At 34.5% G+C, this 19,227-nt stretch overlaps 1 protein-coding gene across 1 annotated transcript in view; it reads right to left on the reverse strand.

Annotated features, from left to right (window-relative positions):
• Positions 1 to 18,697, reverse strand: part of COL5A2 (collagen type V alpha 2 chain) — a 142,260-nt gene extending 123,563 nt beyond the window's left edge. Inside the window, exons 1-2 of the mRNA XM_055121254.1 lie at positions 18,488 to 18,697; positions 18,268 to 18,370 (exon numbers count right to left, since the gene is read on the reverse strand). Of these exons, the coding sequence (XP_054977229.1) occupies positions 18,268 to 18,370; positions 18,488 to 18,697 (313 nt within the window). The remainder of the gene's footprint in view (positions 1 to 18,267; positions 18,371 to 18,487) is intronic.
• Positions 18,698 to 19,227: the final 530 nt, after the last annotated feature.

Here is a 19,227-nt window from a genome sequence, read left to right on the forward strand (position 1 = left end):
GATCCTATTAACACATGTGGAAGTTTAAGCCCCCCAAAAGGAAAAACTGAAAGAGTGGTAAAAAAATATTTTAAATATTCACCGAGTTAACAGGACAAGCTAAAAGCATTTAAATAAGAAGATCTAAAAAGAACAAAAATATAATTTTATCACTGAGCTTAAATAATAATCATAAATACTTTATTCTAATATCTCTTGTGCTAGAAGAGATATTTGTACTATTTTGCAAACTTGGCTGGTGAAAGCAGACAACACAGAATCCCAACTCAGACTATTGTCTACTTCAAAGAATCTTTCACGCATACCAGTAATAGCAAGTTTGGAATGTAATGTGCTTTGGATAACAAAAATAAAATGTGTGCTAATTCTTCAGTGGAACTAAATGTTTTGTGGTATTCTTGCTTGAAGTGTCACTTTGCCAAGAGTTTGGTCAAAATGTCTCACACCACTTGGTATGTTCTGGTTTGAAGAAATAATATTTTTACCATCAATGAAACACCAAAAGAATAGACTATTTTTATCTGATATGAGTTATAAATATGTTATTTTTATTCATATAAATAAAAAAATTGTCCTGTGAGGAACTTTTTATGCATTTCCATTTTATATCATTGGGTTCCACCTCTTCTCCTGCTTTCTTTGTAAATGGCCATTTTGGGTGCAAGTAAGGTCTTATAACTGTGGTATCCCTACAGCCTCAAATAAAACACAGCATGTGTCCAATAAATATTTGCTGTATTTTAATTAGAAAACTAAATATTTTAAGTGTTCATGTCAGTCATTAATGGAAGAGTTCTTAAGATCAGCACAGGAACGGCTAAATTTTTCTAAAGTAATAGATTTCATAGCAACGATTTTGTTGAATAATATATGAAATTTTGTGCTTTTTCAAAAACACTTATCAAATAGTAAATATTTTCAAGCCAAAGAGGATTTTATGAAATTATCTGCTGAATATACAATTCACTGTCCTCTACTTTTATATGGTATTCAGTACTGCAAACATTTGGAGAACTAAAAATATTAACATAGTCTGAATCATCAATATTGGCACTACTTTAAGTTATAGTACCACAATAAATGAAAATATTAATAGGGTTAAAAAGAAATCTCATACATAATTTGATTGATAATATGCAATAGTTTCTTAGTATTAGAAAATGTTATATACTAAACTAACTGAGGGGTTTTGTTAAATATACAACCTAAATGATTACTATATGAAATATGTTCAGAAATCAATATATTTGAATATTAAAAAGTTTGAGATCTAGAAATTTTTTTGTATATATTTTAAGTAACGTGTGGACACTAGTATTAATTTAGTTTATGATCTTGATGTACATAGTTACTACACCTCACCACCACCAAAATGCCTAAGATTCTGCATCGATCTTTGAAATTAACCCAAATTTATTCCTCAAGAAAAATTATTTTGCGCAATGTTCATATAATCTTTGTTTTTTCTTCTTTTTTTGCCACACCCAGGGGTGCTACGGGCTTACTCCTGGCTCTGTACTCATGGATAACTCCTGGAAGGGGTTAATAGACCATATGTATTGCTGGGATCGAACCAAATCACCCAAATGCAAGGCAAGTTCCCTACATGCTGTACTATTTCTCCAGCCCCTATAACCTGTTTTTTAATCAAATTATTTTAAGCATTTACATTATAACTAATTTGAAAACTTCCCAATGTCAAGAGTCAAGGATTCTACCTTACAATAGATTGAGTGTATGCTAGCACTTAGTTTGGCACATGGAAGTCAAAGTAATGTTTTTCCACATATATTTTCAATTGGCAGATTAACTTCCAATGAGCATTATTCATATGTATTGATAAAACTTTTCTTCAAGTGATGAAAATATTGACTGATTTGTGAAAACCTTCATGAGAATTAAAATAAATGTCTTTTTTTTAACTGTCTCTATAGGAGATATTACAAGAGATGATACAGAGGTTCAGGCACTTGCTTTGCATCCCAACACTGGTTCAAATACTCAGCATAACATATGGTCTCTGAGCACTACAAAGGGTCATTGCTGAACACAGGTCCAGGAATAGCTTCTGAGCACCTCTGAGTATGCCCCCGCCACACACAGACACACAACATAAAACAAAACAAAAGAAAAATATCACCTACAGCAAGTAGAAGATAATTTATTAGCAAATAAGTATTTGGGGTAGATAGTTGGGTCATCTGTGGCAGTGCTCATACATACTCTTGGCTTTGTACGTAAGAATCACTACTGGCAGTGCTCAAAGAAATATTTTCATTGGAGGCAATCCCACTGAAAACATTTGTCTCAGATGTCTGTCTTACAATTTTAAACTAATCGATAGACAAGCTCACATAGTTACAAGCGCATAGCATTACTTTTGTGTCTCTTTACCAAAATTCACAGTCTCATCTCTTATATTTGAATGATTTATTATTTCTTCCACTGAGAAATAGTACATAGAATTTAATTATGGGGGACATATTTAGTAAATATTTCACGACTGTTTGTCTCATCATTTTATGATCAGTGAGTGAAGAAAATGATAACAAAAAGCTTGTCCTTTCCCTATCATTCTCCAAGATATAATTCTCCACTGCATGATTAACCATAATTCTTTTTCTTTCCAAAATTTACTTTTTATTCTTTACTGCATTGTAACCAGTGATTGCCTTTGCTTTCATCTCTGTGAAAACTCAAATTTAAGAGATTTTTCTATTTTATCTCAAATTTAAAAATTTAGCTGGGTAAATTAAAAGTTGTATTATATCATTTCCTCAGATATTCATGTTAACCACCAACTCCTATGCATGAAAACAGTAAAAAGTCCCACAATATTAATTTATATTTTTCCTTCTCACTTCCTATCACAGATTTGGTCTCTGGTCTCTAAGTATACATTAACCAATGCTAGGGATCAAAACCAGATTGGATGTGGGGCAAAGCAAACTTTCTACCCAATACACTATCTTTCCAGCTCTATCATTTATATTTTGGATATGTTTCCACCAGAAATCCAATCCTTACTTTCATAGGGCATTTGGCAATTCCTATATTCTTTTTAGTTATATTAATTGATTATTTTACTTCATAATTGAGTCTCCTTTAAGCTGCTGCTTAAACAGGATAGTGTGTAAATTATCTTTGTATAGCCATTACCTGACTAAAGTCACTATAAATTAAATAGGTAAGTTTTTTAAACATTAATTTTTGTTTCTATTTAGTCAGTTAATGCATGATTAAGTATTTATTCAATGAGGTTTTACACAAAAAGGTATTAATGCAGATAAGATAAATATAAAAGCTGATTCTATATTGTGGAGGAGCTCTTAAAAATGCTCAGGGAACCCTGAGACCATTTCTGATGATTCTAGGCCAGGCTGTGCTATTCTGAAGGTAGTTATCAGGCCTAGAAATATGGTGCTATTGGTATTTCTCAGAAGCTACTGATCACACAGTACTGATTTTATTTTTTTAAGGTATATGGCTATATATAAAAACCTAGGAAATATCAATAATTATAACTGGACAATAATCTGATGATTAATGAAGAGAAGTCACTTGATTTTGAAACCTTAAAGACTATAAATTTTGCTGGAATTATTGACCGCAAACATACATTGAGTGCCTCCTATATGTAAAGCTTAGCACCTATATCTGAATTTATGAGTATGTGGTGGTCTTTATTCTCAAAGAGCATATGGATTTAACAAAGAGATCAACAGACAATGTAAATAAGTGAGATTAAAATACTTAGCTTGCAGGAAAGTCCCTACTAAGTATCTCACAAAAATGAGATGTATTATAGTGTAGATAAAAAGAGCAAAGGATGTAAGGGAAAGTTAAAAATATTTAAAAGTGATTTCACATCAGATTATTATGATATGAAGGATTTGGGTGCATTATGCAATGATGCTACACAGGTAAAAATAACTAAAGGAACACATGCAGGAACTAAACTCTATTTAGCTGCTCCCCACTTCAGTTCTTTCCTGGCCTCCTACCCCAATCTTCTACCCTCAGGTAGTATGGGCAGAGATGCCTTCAAGTGCTTATCATGGACCCTCATACTACCTGTCACAATGCAAACCACAAGGGCCAACCACATGGTTTGGTCTTAGATTTTATTTTTCCCCATCAGATGATTATATGGTACTTGAAAGAACCATATGCAATGCCAACAACTGAAACTGGGTTCTCTGCATGAAAGAAAAAATGCCTTAACCCTTCTACTTTTCCCAGATCCAATAAAAGGTTTTGTTTTATCAGTGGTATCAAGCTGCATCAATGGAAGTTCAGAGACAAACTAAACAAGTAAAGCACTTGGTTTGCACACGGGTGACCTGGATTCAATTTCCAGCATAACATTAATACAGTCCTTCAAGCACCACTGAAAATGGTCCCTAAGCATAGATGCAGAGTAATTCTGAGCACTGAAAGGTGAGGCAAAAAACCAAACAAATAAAAAAGAAATACCAATGGAATATCTTGGGCCTTTCAAATATTCAGACTGAACACATATGTATCTCCCAAACATTGATGCAGAAAAACAGAAAGACTTAGGAGAAAAATAAAGAAATCAAGGACATGGATGACAATCCCAAAATCTCAGTAGGTAAAAGCCTTTTAATTCTCTTCTTTCCTTTTCCTTTTACCTCCCCATCATTCTGTGCCTTCTTTTCTTCCCCCTTCTCCTTCTTCCCCACACCTTCCCTTTTGTCTGTAAGGCACTAGCAGTTGAGTAGTTTAACAGGTCAATGGGACAAAGAAGCTGTATCTCCTCTACAAAAACAAATCAATCAACTCTAAGTGCAGGGTCTAGGAAGGTATGTTGCTCAATTTGGCAAAGCCCCAACTCTCCAAAATATTTAGAGCACAGTGAGTCTGCTGGCTATAATAGTGTAAGGGCATATTCTACATATTTTTCTAGCTATAAAATTCAAGATCAATCTGAAATCTTTCAAGTTTTGTACCAGATTATTTTTCACCAATAATATTCTTTTCATAGCAGCCATAAAAAAAACAGAGTAAAACTACCTACTGTGGGGTTTTCTTTTTTTTTTTTTTTTTTTGCATGGGGGGTTGGTTTGCAACACTAAATAGAAAAAAAAGAGCTTTATTTTCATGAAAACAACATTTAAAAAGAAGGATGCCCATCAGTACAGACTAGAGGACAAGCTTCAAAGAATGGAAGTAGAACTAGTTTTTATAAACTAGATGATCCACATTCTAGTTATTTTTCAGGAAACTCATTACCCTGCCTAAGGAGTGACAGTAAACATGCATACTTGAGAAGCATACAATGAACATATATCACCTGTACAGAAAATGGCAGAGAAACATCATCAGTGTGTGTTTTAATATGGAACCGAAGGAGCAGGTGAGTGGATATGGAGAAAGTCTCCACTGTACAATATCCACTGACTGGTACTGTCAAGAGAGGGCCTGGGGGCTATAACTTAAGATTCTGTCTTGATGCAATCAGAGCCAAGAGCAGGCTATGATCGTGGCTTGGAGGGAGAGGTCGTCACACTCTACAAACTGCAGGCCACAAGCCAACGTATTTTACCTTTTCTGATCCAAAGAATCCTTCTAAGTTTCCAAAGAATCCTTCAAAGTTTTCTGGGGAAAGAGAATAGTTGAGGGGGAGTTGGGCGGTGGGGGGAGAAAAGGAGTAAAGTTGTAAAATACTTTGACAGATGAAAGCCAGATCATTTTATCGTTAGAAATTAGGAGCTGTGTTCATTAAATAAACCAGAGTTAGGGAAATTAACTAGAAACCCATATCAAAACCTCAAATCCTAGTATTAAATTATAGAATCACTTTATGCACATAGATTATATATACCTCAATTTTAAACTTATACATAATAGTCTCCAGGGTATTTGTTTACAAACCAAGCCTATGTGACATAATGTATGTATTCTATAGCCATGTACGTTCAGAACAAAAAGGGAAAGAATGAAAGAAAGAAAAAAAATGCCCTAGATAAGATATCACAGGTTTCACCAAGGAAACTGAAGTCTACAACACATAAGTCACTTCCACAAAATCATCAAGTCTGTTCATGATAGAACTACAATTAGAGTACAGATTTCCTGTGTCCTGGTCAACTTTAATTTAGAAGCTTTTCTTTAAAATTATTTCAACAATTCATTCACAAAAGAAACAGTCTATTTAGTTAAGGCCCTCATCTATTTAACTGCATGTTTCCCTCTGCACAAGTACAGAGTCTTAAAATATACCAAAAAAACATCAGGCCAGAGGGATGATGGAACCTTGGTCTAAACACTTGGCTCAGATTGCTGTGGATATTTGTCACCAGTTGAAATTTCTAGCTCAAAGTCACCTTCTGACCCAGGGGAATAGAATAACCATTACAAACAGGCCTTTAGAGATTAACTCTGATTTTGAGACATGCTTCCTGAGGAGAGATGAATAGGGGGAAAGTAATAATAGTGGATTCCATCCTTTGCCAGGAAGCTACATTTTTACTTGGAGAGAGACTACAGTCCAGCAATGTTAGAAAAATCATGCTCTGTTTGACCATCCTTTGTGTTTATCCTTAAGTCAAAGCCTCTATTCTTGTGTTTTCTTAGTTGAGGGCTTTGAGAGGTTTCTAGAGACTTATATAAGCAGAGTAGTTGCCTTTCTAATGTTAAGGTTTCAAACTTTGGAAAAAATACAGACTTTGCTTACTTCCAATTCAATGAAGTCTTAGATTCTTCCATATTACTAACATTATCATTAACCTAATAGAAAACATTCATATTATATTTATCCAATTGGTCATTATTTCATGATAAAATAACAACACTACCCATGTTTATGCCTTTATAACTAACCCAGAACTATTCACAGGTATTATGATGCTTTTTTTTTGAATCTATGAAATAGTGAAGTAATATGTATTTTTTTCTATTTCATAAGCGAGTAAATGAAGACTCCAACACAAGATAAGGAAATTTGAGGGAAGAATCGGTACTCTATTCATCAATTGACTCATTGCAGTTGCTCTTTGTCCCTGTTCCTTTCTTGAGTTAATAGAGGCTGGGTCAGCTCTTTATTCTTCATTAACCACTCACATGGAATTGTATGGAATCCCTCAAATACACCCATCCTGACACCAGAAAACATTCATAAAGTAAAAGATGCTTTATGTATTGAGAGCCATTTCACTCCTTTAACAGCTCCACCTAAACCCACGGTGAAAACAACTGCTAAAATTTTTATATTAAAATTAAAGCATAAAATTAAATGAATAGATGAATCACTAAGTTCAATAAAAAGTATCCTAATAGTAAAATTTGATTTGCAGGGGAATTTCTAGTTGTTATTTTTCTAAGAAGCTTTGTGAATAATCAGGATTTAAATACAGGTCTAGCTCAAACGGAAAATATGAGAGACATTAAAAACTCTTTTTTGTCATTTCAAATCTCCAAGGTACACTCATCCCACACTGCGATTCTGTCCCAGCTGTGTAGGAGTCATTACTTCTCCCCTTCTTTCTCCCAATATAGCCCTTCATTTTGTTTATTTTTCCAAAACTAAGAAGAAATAAATGTGCAATAAAGTAAAGTAACTGTATGCAAGAATCATGTGCCCACACTGGAGTGGAGGGGTGCCAGCCCAAAACTCCAAGTGGTCCCGGCCGCCGGAAGTCACGCCCTCGACCGACCCTCGGCGCCATCTTCATGCCACAATCCACAGAGAAGCGGCAGGCATTCTGGTGAGCAACGCAGCCCGGACAATGCTCCGGACCCGAATCGGGGCCAGCAACACCGGGGGGCTGGAAGGAGGAGGTGCCGCCACCACACCTTCTCCACATGGAACCCTGGCGCCACTGAGCAGCAACTAACACGGCTCCAGGATTCGGGACTGGGACAGATCTGAGCCGCGCGGCCGCATTAGCGGCCACGCGACCTTTTCTAACACCTGAAAACATACAATCTTTGAATGGAAAACTAATTATCAAATGCCTCCTTATTAGGGTTATCTTGTTTGGGGATATAACTCCCACAACAATAGTGAGTTTTGTGTTGAAATATGGAACGTAATCAAGGTGAAGAGAAAATAAAGTGAGGTTCATCAGTTATACAGTTGGGGTGGAGGGCGGGGGGTATACCGGGGATTTTGGTGGTGGAATATGGGCACTGGTGAAGGGATGGTGTTTGAATACGGTATAAATGAGACATAAACCTGAGAACTCTGTAACTTTCCACATGGTGATAAAATTTTAAAAAAAAATAAAATAAAAGGCATTGCAATACAAAAAAAAAAAATCATGTGCCCAACTTCTGTACTATTTTGTGGAGTCAAACACACACACACACGCACACACACGCACACACACCCCTCTGCTGGAAGTAAACAAACCAGGAGTCTTTGGAAAATGAAGATACTGCTGGAAAGTCTGAGAAAAGATGGTCACTCCCTCTGGTGTATCCAAACACTTCTGAGAGTTGCCTTATAAATCTTAGTGCAGTGAGGCAAGTCTTCTCATTCCAAACTGCAACCCAGAACAAGGCAGTTTGGAAAATTAAGCTCACAATTTTTAATAGAGACTTTCAATATTGTATTTTCAGAAAAATAAACTCTGGGACAGTCAGGTTTAGTGGGCAGGCAAGAGGTAACATGGAGGCATGAAATAGATTATGTTTGGTTTGCTCACACTAAGAATAAATAATATGCCTGGGGTATAAAACAGGACAGAAGAACTGCTTCAAGTCACATGCTCATTATAAAGTCTCTAATAGAAAGACCTGTGTTTTCACTTTCTTTTTTTTCAAAGTGAAACTACAAAATGAAAAGTTCAATAATTTCTTATATTTGAAGAATAAAAACTTCCTCAGTGTTCTTTAAGAGCTTATCAAATGCATAGATAAAAATATAAATGTAGTGTCAAAAATAACAGAATAGTAGTTAAAGTTTGAATTTTAGATTGTATATTGAACCTTCATATCTTTGAGAGAGAAAAAGTTGGTTATATATTCCCTAACAGCTAACATTTTATTATTATCATTTAACAATCATTTAATTTTGCCAATTATTAACTAATAATGTAGTAATATCTGGTATCATTTGATGGTTCCAAACATTTGCTGAGAGCTGTACCATCATTTAGTGTTTCATGACAGTCTTAATAGTATTTTTCAAGTAAAATATTATTATTCTAATTTTATAGATAAATCTAAAGTCAACAAGCCTCAGAGATACCTCCAGACCCCGCACCAGGCTGAATCTCATTTTCAGGGCACCCCAGAGGGGACTGAGTGAGTCCCCCCACCTACCCTAACAGAGTCCTGGCTGCTGAAAGCCTCCAGAACCCAATAGCTGTCATGCTCACAGCTGATCTTCACAGGCTTGGATGAGCTTCATCCATAAATGAGTCTGTTCAAAAACTCAGGTGTGTGGGTTTTGTGACCAGAATCTCCAGGCTAATCTGGAGCCAGTGGTAGGCAACTTCCCCCAATTCGTTGTTCTTCTGAAAGCCTGGAAGTCCCACCCACAAACTGCCTCTGGTGCCATATAAGCTAATTAACCAGCTATGATCCAGAGACTCACAAATAAATCTTGGAAAATATTAACAAGCTGCAGAAATACCTCAGATCCCAAAGTCACCACCCAGTTAAAAATTTAAATGCAGCTGTATCACCTTATTTAAAATTTTAGAATTTCTGGAGTGACATCTTATACTCTATACCACCAATATACCAGGAGTAACACACATTTGATAGGATATAAGGTAGAAGGCAACAAATCTCAATTAAAAAAAAATAGCACACAAGACTCAACCTATAATAACATGTTAGTAATCTCTTATATAAGGGCTTAATTACTACAGGGTGAGATACCCAATCTTCACACACTTCTAAGAAAACCTTTTCTGATGATTTTTTTAGAGAATTATTAATAACAAGTAATACAAAATAAATTATTTAAGGTCTGCTATTAGGGAAGCTTGGGTGGTGGTTGGGAAAATTTGAAATAATGGATCTGGGTAAGGTGTAATGGTGGTGGGATTGGTGTTGGAATATTGAATATAATAAATTATTTGAAACAAACTTATAAAAACTATATTAAAAATTAAATATGCAAGTATATGTTTCAAAATCTGAACCTGAATTCAATTCCTTCATACATAAAGGGCACATTGTATATATTTTCAAATATAATATTCAATTGGTATAAACACATAAAATAACTTATTGCATACCATACAATTATGTAATTCATACATAAATTTATGGTATGGAGTTGAATCTAGAAAGTAGAAATCAAAAAAGGAAGAGTGCTGCATTATATTCTGAATTAAATACCCGCACTATACTTGAGGTATGTAATTTCTTTCTTTTTATGTAGAAGGTTTCTTTCTTCTCTCACTTGTATTTACAAGTAAAACTATTTTAGTTCATAAATGAAGATAAAGAGTATATATGTGAATGCATGCATGCTCGGTGGGAAGTACATTACATCTTATGTTCTGGCAGATAATAACTAAGTTAATGTGACTAAAACTTTAGAAATATGCCAGATTATGGAAGACCTTAATGTCATGCCATGAACACTGAACATTATTACTTGTTCAAATTATGAAAACTTCTGGAAATTTTAATGAAGGTAATAACATAGTCATATTTTAATTTTATATTACAGAGACACTATAGGGAAGCCATATACATAAGATATGAAGTGGCCACAGGGAAGCAGTGAAAGAAATTTAGACATCATTGTAATCTGGGAATTTATAATAACTCTAAGACATTTGTAAGGAATAAAGGGATATCTAAGAAATATCTAGCAGACAAGTGGCAAAGAAAATAATGACTAGAATTTTTCAAGAATGACAAGGTAGGATGCTATTGCTATTAATCAATATAAGGATTACATAAGAAAGATGATCCAGTCTTGGAATGAAGGTAACAAGCATAGTTTAAGATTCATTAAATGTTAAATGTTATTAACACAAGACTGACACCTAAGGACAGTAGATAGAAGGGTCAGGAAGATTGCTCCATAGTTGGAAGCCTGCCTTACGAGCAGGCGGGGAGAGGACAGCTGGAATCGAGAAGGGATCACTAAGAAAATGATGGTTGGAGGAATCGGTCAGGATGGGAGATGTGTGCCGAAAATAGGTAAGGGACCAAACATGATAACCTCTCAGTATCTGCATTGCTAACCATAATGCCCCAAAGCAGAGAGAGAGTATGGGGAGTATTGTCTGCCATGGAGGCAGTGGGAGGGTGGGAAAAGTGGGGATATATGGGGATATTGATGGTGGGGAATGTACACTGGTGGAGGGATGGGTGTCTGATCATTGTGTGATTGTAACTCAGACATGAAAGCTTGTAACTATATCTCACAATGAATCAATAAAATTTTTTAAAATGTTAAATGTTATTAGCTAACCAATGGGCAGTTGGATAAACATATCTGTATTTCATATGGAAAGTCAAGACTGGAGAAAGAAATTTAATAATTGCAGCATTTAGTTATTAAGAAGACCCGGAATATTATAAGATGTTTAATCGATCTAGAAAAAGAATATCCAGAGAGAACCAGTAAACTAAATTGTCAGAAAAAAAATCACTAAAAGGACCCAGAGGTGAAGCCAACAAGGAAAGCTCAGTAGGTAGAGGGACAACCTCCAGAGAGTAAATGTTCATCTGAATCACTCAATGGTGTTACATACAATAGGCAACATAGAATATTTGAAAGAGGTACGCTGGACATCACACATTTCAGTTCTCAGCCTACTAGACTATTGTAGGTGGGGTGGAAGGAGCAAAAGTCAGAATGAAGTGGGCTGAATGAGAACAGGAAGCAGTCACTGAAAACTCTACTAGCTCTTTAAGGCAGTTTGCTAAAATAAAAACATGGGGAAGAACAGAACTTGTTTATGGGGTAAAAGGGAAAATGCTCATAGAAAGAAAGTATTTGAAGTTACTGGAGGGTTGGGGGGAGGGGAAGGCAAGGGAATGATTGATGGAGCAATTTCCTCTAGGAGGAAGAGAACAAACAATACAGAAGAATAAATCCAGAAGATTCTTCAAAACTAATTCAAAACTTAAACACAAAAAATGCTATTAGAGGTTGTTTCTGTGAGGAATAAAATCAAACTGTAATATCCTTTCCAAAATGATTCATTTAAGTGAATTAACTTGTTCTAAAATTACCAAATGATACTTCTAAGAAATTCACCATATTAAGAGAGTGATAATTTTCCAAGATTAAAGAAGACCAAAGTCTTGGTGAGGACAGAGGATTTCTGACATGTTTTAACACCCCTCAATAGCAAAGTAAGAACCAAAATCTAAGTATTCTCCCAATGATGGAACCAATTAGGGCTCACTTGGCCTTTTAAAGTCTAAAGGCCACAGTAGCTATATTGCTTACATTACAAGTTATATTTTCATTGAAATGGTTGTTTCTGTGTTTGCTACCAGCTTGAAACCGAATTTAAAATTCTGGTTAGAGAGTCAAAAAGAAAAAGAAAAATAGTGGAAACCCTCCTTCCCAGATTCAAATGTTTTTAAAGCATAGAAATATTTTACATATTTGTATATTATATCAGAAAATTATAAGAGCAAAATTTTATTAATTCATTAATAGCAAAATTACCACCCTCTATAGAAACAATATATATGAAAGAAAAAAATTGCTTTTCCCTGAATTTCCTGATAGTTTCCCTTAGAGAATATATTTATTAAGTGTAGAATCACTTAATATATTTATTAAGTGTAGAATCACTTTTATTTATTTTGAGGAGATGGATTTTAAGCATATCAGTAAACTAGAATTAAAATAGAAATACTATGGCAGCCAACATGGCCTCCATAAATAAGGTAGTCTAAATCCGGTATAATTTTCAAGTGTAGAGATATTATTTTATCTGTTAGGTATATCAACTCCTCAGATTTACATGAACCTTGGATTTTAAAACTATATAAAATTTACATGAAAACTTTATAAGAAAAGTGAATTGTTAGTATATTTTCTGAAAATTCCATTCTGTTTTATATAAACTTGTACACTATCCCAAATTTACAGATCATTGAAAACTAACAAAATTAATTTTTCTCTACTATTAATATACTTAACACCTTTTTTTCAAACATTTTGGAGATAGCACAGTGGATTGAACACTTGCTTTGCATATAGTCAACTCATTTTCAATCCCCAGCACTACTTATGGTCTTTCCAACACTGCCAGGAGTGATCCCTGAGCACAGAGCCAAGAGTAAGCTCTAACACCAGCATGTGTGCCCTACCACACAAACACCAAAAGAAGAGTTTTCAAATACTTCAAATGTGGTTTCATAACAAAAACAAGTCCCCAAGTAACTAAGTATTTTATGAATACCATGCAAATCCAAATAACTGTATGTGAATTAGCCTTCAAGAACAAACCATTTGAATTTTAAAAATTATAAATTTCATTCTATGGTCACACATAAGCATGACTCCAATACTCTGTATATCAGGTCCTCAAAGCAAAGCTTTCTCTTTCTATTTTTGCCTCATGTCTGGCATTATATGCATTCCTATAGTGATCATCACAATGATTTAAGTCTACAGTGGTAGTTGTTAAATGTTGAAGAACATGGAATAAAAGAAAGGAGACAAAATGTATATGTGTCTAGAAATATGTCTGAATGCTATATACCCTTTAATCCAAGTCCACAAAAGAGATTTAGGTCTTTGGTTATATTTTTCAGAAATGATGATGAACCTGCAATGGTTTAACTATAGACTTTAATTAAGCAACCATAAAAGTGAAAGCAATAGTTAGAATAACAAGTAATTACCTAGGTCACAGTGTGTAGTCTTGGAAGAGAAGCCAACTGTTCCACATTAAGATCAAAAGAACTTTAGGTAGAAGCTAATACAATAGTCACAGCAGGAATAGAATCACATAAATTAAAATCAACCCCACCCAAACCTACTAAATCAAGATATTTGAAAAGAGGAGCCTCTTGGCAACAAGCTCTGCAGGTGATTGTGCGGCTAGTTCAACACTGATCCGTGGATGACTCATCAACTAATCTCAAGGGTCGTCATCAGTATATACCTTTTTTTAAGATAAAGAACTATTATATAACCATTTACCAACCTTCATATAGAGATAGAAATGGATTTCAAAATAAAATCTCATTCAATGTGGATAAAAATAACAGTAACTATTTAACTGAAGAGAATAAGAAAGCAAAGAAAACGAAAACCGAGTTCCATTTAGTGTGCTTGGCATCTTCTTCCCTCCAGAAGCCAGCAATAACCAGGATGATCTGACCACTCACCTATATTCTATCTCTGTTAAAGTAAGATCTATCCCACTGAAAGTGATTTTTATGATCACTGTGTTCAAGACTATTGTCACTTTCTAAAAGCCATTTCCCCATTTATATCCTTCATAATAGAACTCCATTTAAAGACTAATTGCCGGTATCACCCAGAAAAAGATTTTCTAGAATCCTTTATATTTGTGACCATATGACTACAAGTAAACTAAAATGATATGAAGACTCAATAGACTTTAAAGAAAGCCCCAGTTTTTACCTTCCATTCTCTATTCAGATGCCTGGAAATTGTATGTAATGGTTGGAATTACAGCAGGCATATTAGACTGCAAAGTCAAAGAGTACAAACAATGTCATATACCCTAAAGTATGGAAGTAGAGATATAGAAAAAGATAACATCTCTGCTGACCTTATGATGACCTTAATAGCGTCCATTTACAAGTCTTTCACTACTTATCTAAATAAGTTTAATAAGTAAAGCATCTTTTGGTGTGTAAACTATACACCGTTCTATGTTACAAAACCTAAAAAACATCCATTTTAAAAGATAACTTTGTATATCTTACATGATCTGCATTATCTATTTTAAGTGCAGTGAATCAAAATAAGTTATTATTTAGTTGAACAAGTACCTTATGTTATGCATCCCCATTCTCTATGTCCTTTTAAAGATCCCATCCAAGTACTACTCAGAGCTGACATACTTTATATATTTCTATTTTAAATGATAAGAAAATTCAGATAGAATATAATAAGAATGCAAAAGAGCGTGACAGAGAAAAAGACTATGACCTCCTCATCTCTGAGTAATCGGAAGTTGGCACAGGTCCAGGATATCAGCATAGAGAAGTAGTAAGATTTCAATGTGTCTATAGCACATGAGTCAAATTTGGAACACAAATATATTGCATTTGCTTATACAATGTTTTCAGGAAAAAAATGTTAGTTTTAAATGCCTTAAAGCAGATACACATCTTCAGTTTTCTACAGACTCATCACCCATCTTCTACTCATGTGTAAGTGCTTTATCTTCTTATATTATCTTCCTGGTCTCTGAAAAGTACTGCCAAAAATCTCTGGAGATAAAATAAAACATTTCTGCACCTCTTTTCTCTCCATTAGTCTATTGTTGTTGAAACCAATAGTTCATATGAAAGTCTATTTTCAAAGTTTCATTCAAAGAGGAAGTTTGATTCTAATGACAAGAATTTACGTAGACCTTCATTTAAACATATATATGTGACCATAAATGCACTAGTATTTTCCTTGAGGAAAAGCACAGAGTGAACTTTTCAAAGCACTTTCCACAAAAAACACACCAGAAAAACTCATGAAGAGCTAATTTTGTGATCTTAATGCTAATTTTTATTTTATAGTAGTGTCTATTAAATTTAGCTTGATTCAATACCTTATTTTAGTTATTAGAAATTTTTAAAAGTGAATTCCATTCTTAAAATTTGATTGGAAGTAGTTATGATTTGGTTACAGAAGATCTAGTTTTACTTTTATGCTTTTATCTCATTTGTGTTCCTATCAAGCAAGCACCAAGATTATGTTTGATATTTCAAATAATAACACTCAAAAGAAAATATAACTTGAAAACTTTAAAAGAAAAAATATTCATACATGTACTCACAAGTGAGTACAGATTTCTACGTTTACAAGATGATATATTTATGTACAAAGTCCATATATTACTATAGAAATTACTTATAGCTAAAACTAAAAAAAATATGTTTTACAAGATATTAGATACTAGATATTTCTTTAGTTTTAATATTTACCTAAGCTCTTTCTTAAATATAAAATCACATGGCATTTCAAAAGTCTCATACTTTTCACTAAGCTTCTAATGTGTTTCTATAGGGAAAATATAATATTTCCAAGTACATATGCAATACAATGCAAGTCAACATATGTATAAGATATTGTAAGTTACAAATGTCTTATATAGTAGATTTTTAAAATTCTCTTCTATATTTTTAAATAAGATCTTTTGTTACTTTATTTTTGTCATATATATTCTCTAAGATTGAGTAATAACAGAGAAATTTTCTTTTTTACAATGTGTGTACAGTGACTACTCCTTTTCTGTTATATTTGATTTTTAGAATTCTGATTTCTGGGATGTTTGGTTACTTTGGGTTGTGGGAGGTGGAGAGGATTTAGTAAGGAGCTATGGGATTTTTGTACTAAGCATCATATTCCTGACACAAATTAGTATTAAGGAATATTAAACCTGTTCTTTTTCTGGAAACACCTACAGAGAATCTACAAGTATTTAGAAAAATATTTTAATATATAATCTATTCTACGAATCTTACAAAACAGACATTTCTTTAGGCATATGTTATTTCTATGTTTATAAAATTATTTAAAATTATATTAAGAGATAAAACTGCATTATATTTTAAGTTAAAGTTGTTGAGTTCTCTTGATAGTGTAAGAGAATCAATTGTTCCTTTTATTATACATTTCCATCTCAATTGTAATACTTCTCTGTCTTCTGATTTTTACTTCCTTTTCAATCATCTCCTCTACCCTTCAAAAAAGTATGCTTTTTACAACCTTATAAAGGAATTCAAAAGTTTTACATCCTAAAAAACAATTACCAATTAAAAGTAACATTAAAAATTCCAAGATTTTAGAAAGTGCCCCCTCTATGGGACTATGGTCAGACTGTTGGATATTTATCCCAGACTCTCATTTTCACTCTTTAGAAGTGTTTAGGACTTACGTCTCTAGATTAACTTTAAAAACATCTTTAGAGCAAGAATAAGCAGATGTAGGTACTGAAATCATGTGTGTGTGCACTGTTTGCATGTATATACAATATATACAAAAATACAACAACAGAAAAGTTTAATAATATGCTTTTTTAGAAGTATGAGCTCGATGCTGAATTTTTATCAAAATCTTTAATGGTCTTTTGCAAAAGAATATGTGGTTGTATTTAAATTTTCAGCCCTGAAGAGTAAAGAGCTATTCATTAGTGGAATCCGTTTAAATATCTTATTATATCTATGGAATCCATGCATTTTTTGCTTCACTATGCCATATAATTCAACCCTAACAGGCAGATTGAATAGGAGAAATTTTCAGTACCAGGCAAAATGGATCTGAGTGTGTGTGTGTGTGTGTGTGTGTGTGTGTGTGTGTGTGTGTGTGTGTGAGAGAGAGAGAGAGAGAGAGAGAGAGAGATTTGTTTTTAAAGGATAATACCCATAGAAATTCTCCATGATAAAATAAATTATATAAGGCATGCCGATTTCCTGCCTTCCGCCATCCAACTGAGAACCACTGCTGTCCTAATAATCAAGTCAGTAGGGTGGGAAAATACCACTGTTTCAGAAATCTGGCTTCTATCAGCCTCTCATGGAGAAACAAACGAGACTGTCTCTCAATAAGCAAAGTGACTTTCGAATCACAAATGAAAAAAAGGAGAGAAGTAAAAAGCCTTGAAGGAAAAAGAATAAGAAGCTGAAGACAAAGAAAAATCAGTGAACAGAATGGCTGCAGAGGTTTTTCTAAACAAAGAATTTTATGAAGCAGCAAAGTTCAGTACAAAAAAGACTCCACCCTAGCCTGCTTCTGCTGCGACTTTTCCCTGCTCTGAAAACTCCAGCCCACTGAAGAGAACTCCTCTAACTGAAAGTCCCTTTATTGCTCTGTTACAAGTACGCTTCTTTACTTTTAAACCTCCCACTCTCTCCATGCAGGCAAAAAGACTTAGCCTAGACTTTCTCTGAAACATTCAGTGGTATTCTCTTTCCAACAGCAAGATAGAAACTCCGGATTTACCAACATCCCCGATTGTCTTCCAAGCCAGTTCCCAGGTGCAAATCTGTCAGCCCCCTTCTTAACTTCAAACCAGAACCTCCTTTTCATGCTATTCCTGAGGCTTAACATTCCGCCTATTTCCCAAACCGTGCAATAAACACCACAAGCAAAGCAAACGGCAAACTCACCGTCCTCGCCTTCTTCCTGGGCTTTTATTGAGACAAACTGCCCTAATAAAACAGTAAGAATGAGGAGAGGTCCTGCTTCTACCCAGTTTGCCATTATGTCTAAATATTAGACATGTGGGTCCTCCAGGGAGTGAGAAGTAGATTCTAAGGGAATTGTAGCACCATGAAGTCAGCTGCGGGCTCTTCTTTCAGCACCAGCCCTAGGGCAGCCTCTGCAAACCCCTTTTTCAGCACCAGCTCCAGCACAGTCTGTGAAAACTTTTTTCAAGCGATGCAGCTTTAAATAGGAAGAATGCTGCCTCCACTTCTTTTCCTGCCCCTTTTCAGCTTGTTCGGGCTCATAACCATCCAGTGTCTGCCAAGCAACCGTCTGATTGATGGTAAACAACCAAATCAGAACACGAGGCTCTGTGCCTTGAACTGTCCCCATTTCGTTTGTGTTTTAAACATAAATGAGGCTTAATCACAGAAAGAAACGCTTATTTCTCTTTCCTTTTTATTTTTAAGAAAGTATGAGAGAAGGAAAGAGTCTTGTTCTCCCTTCCCTTGTCTTCTCCCTTCCCCCAGACAAACACACACACACACACACACACACACACACACACACACACACACACACTCAACTTTTCCCCTATAAGCTGAAAAAAAAAAAGTTCGGGAGGAAATGCAGCCTTTTAGCCTAGTTTTTGGCATTTAGAGAATTTAGGGCTCTCTTGTCTATCTCACGCTTTCAAGGGATCAATTTTAACCCTTTGTTTTCACAAAAGAAGAACTTTTCTTATCTCCATCCCACATCTTTCTTATTTTACTAGACCTTGGAAAGGGACTACTAAAATTGTGATGAGGTATAATCTAACTAAAGAAATGGTTTTAGACAAATATACTTGTGATGCAGCATTGTTAAGAATATAAATGCTCTTCTTCTCTCTGTCTCTTGTTTAGGGGTTCACAACTGCAGAC

Source organism: Sorex araneus, chromosome X (assembly GCF_027595985.1).
Source record: "Sorex araneus isolate mSorAra2 chromosome X, mSorAra2.pri, whole genome shotgun sequence".
In the NCBI taxonomy this organism is placed as follows: Eukaryota; Metazoa; Chordata; class Mammalia; order Eulipotyphla; family Soricidae; genus Sorex; species Sorex araneus.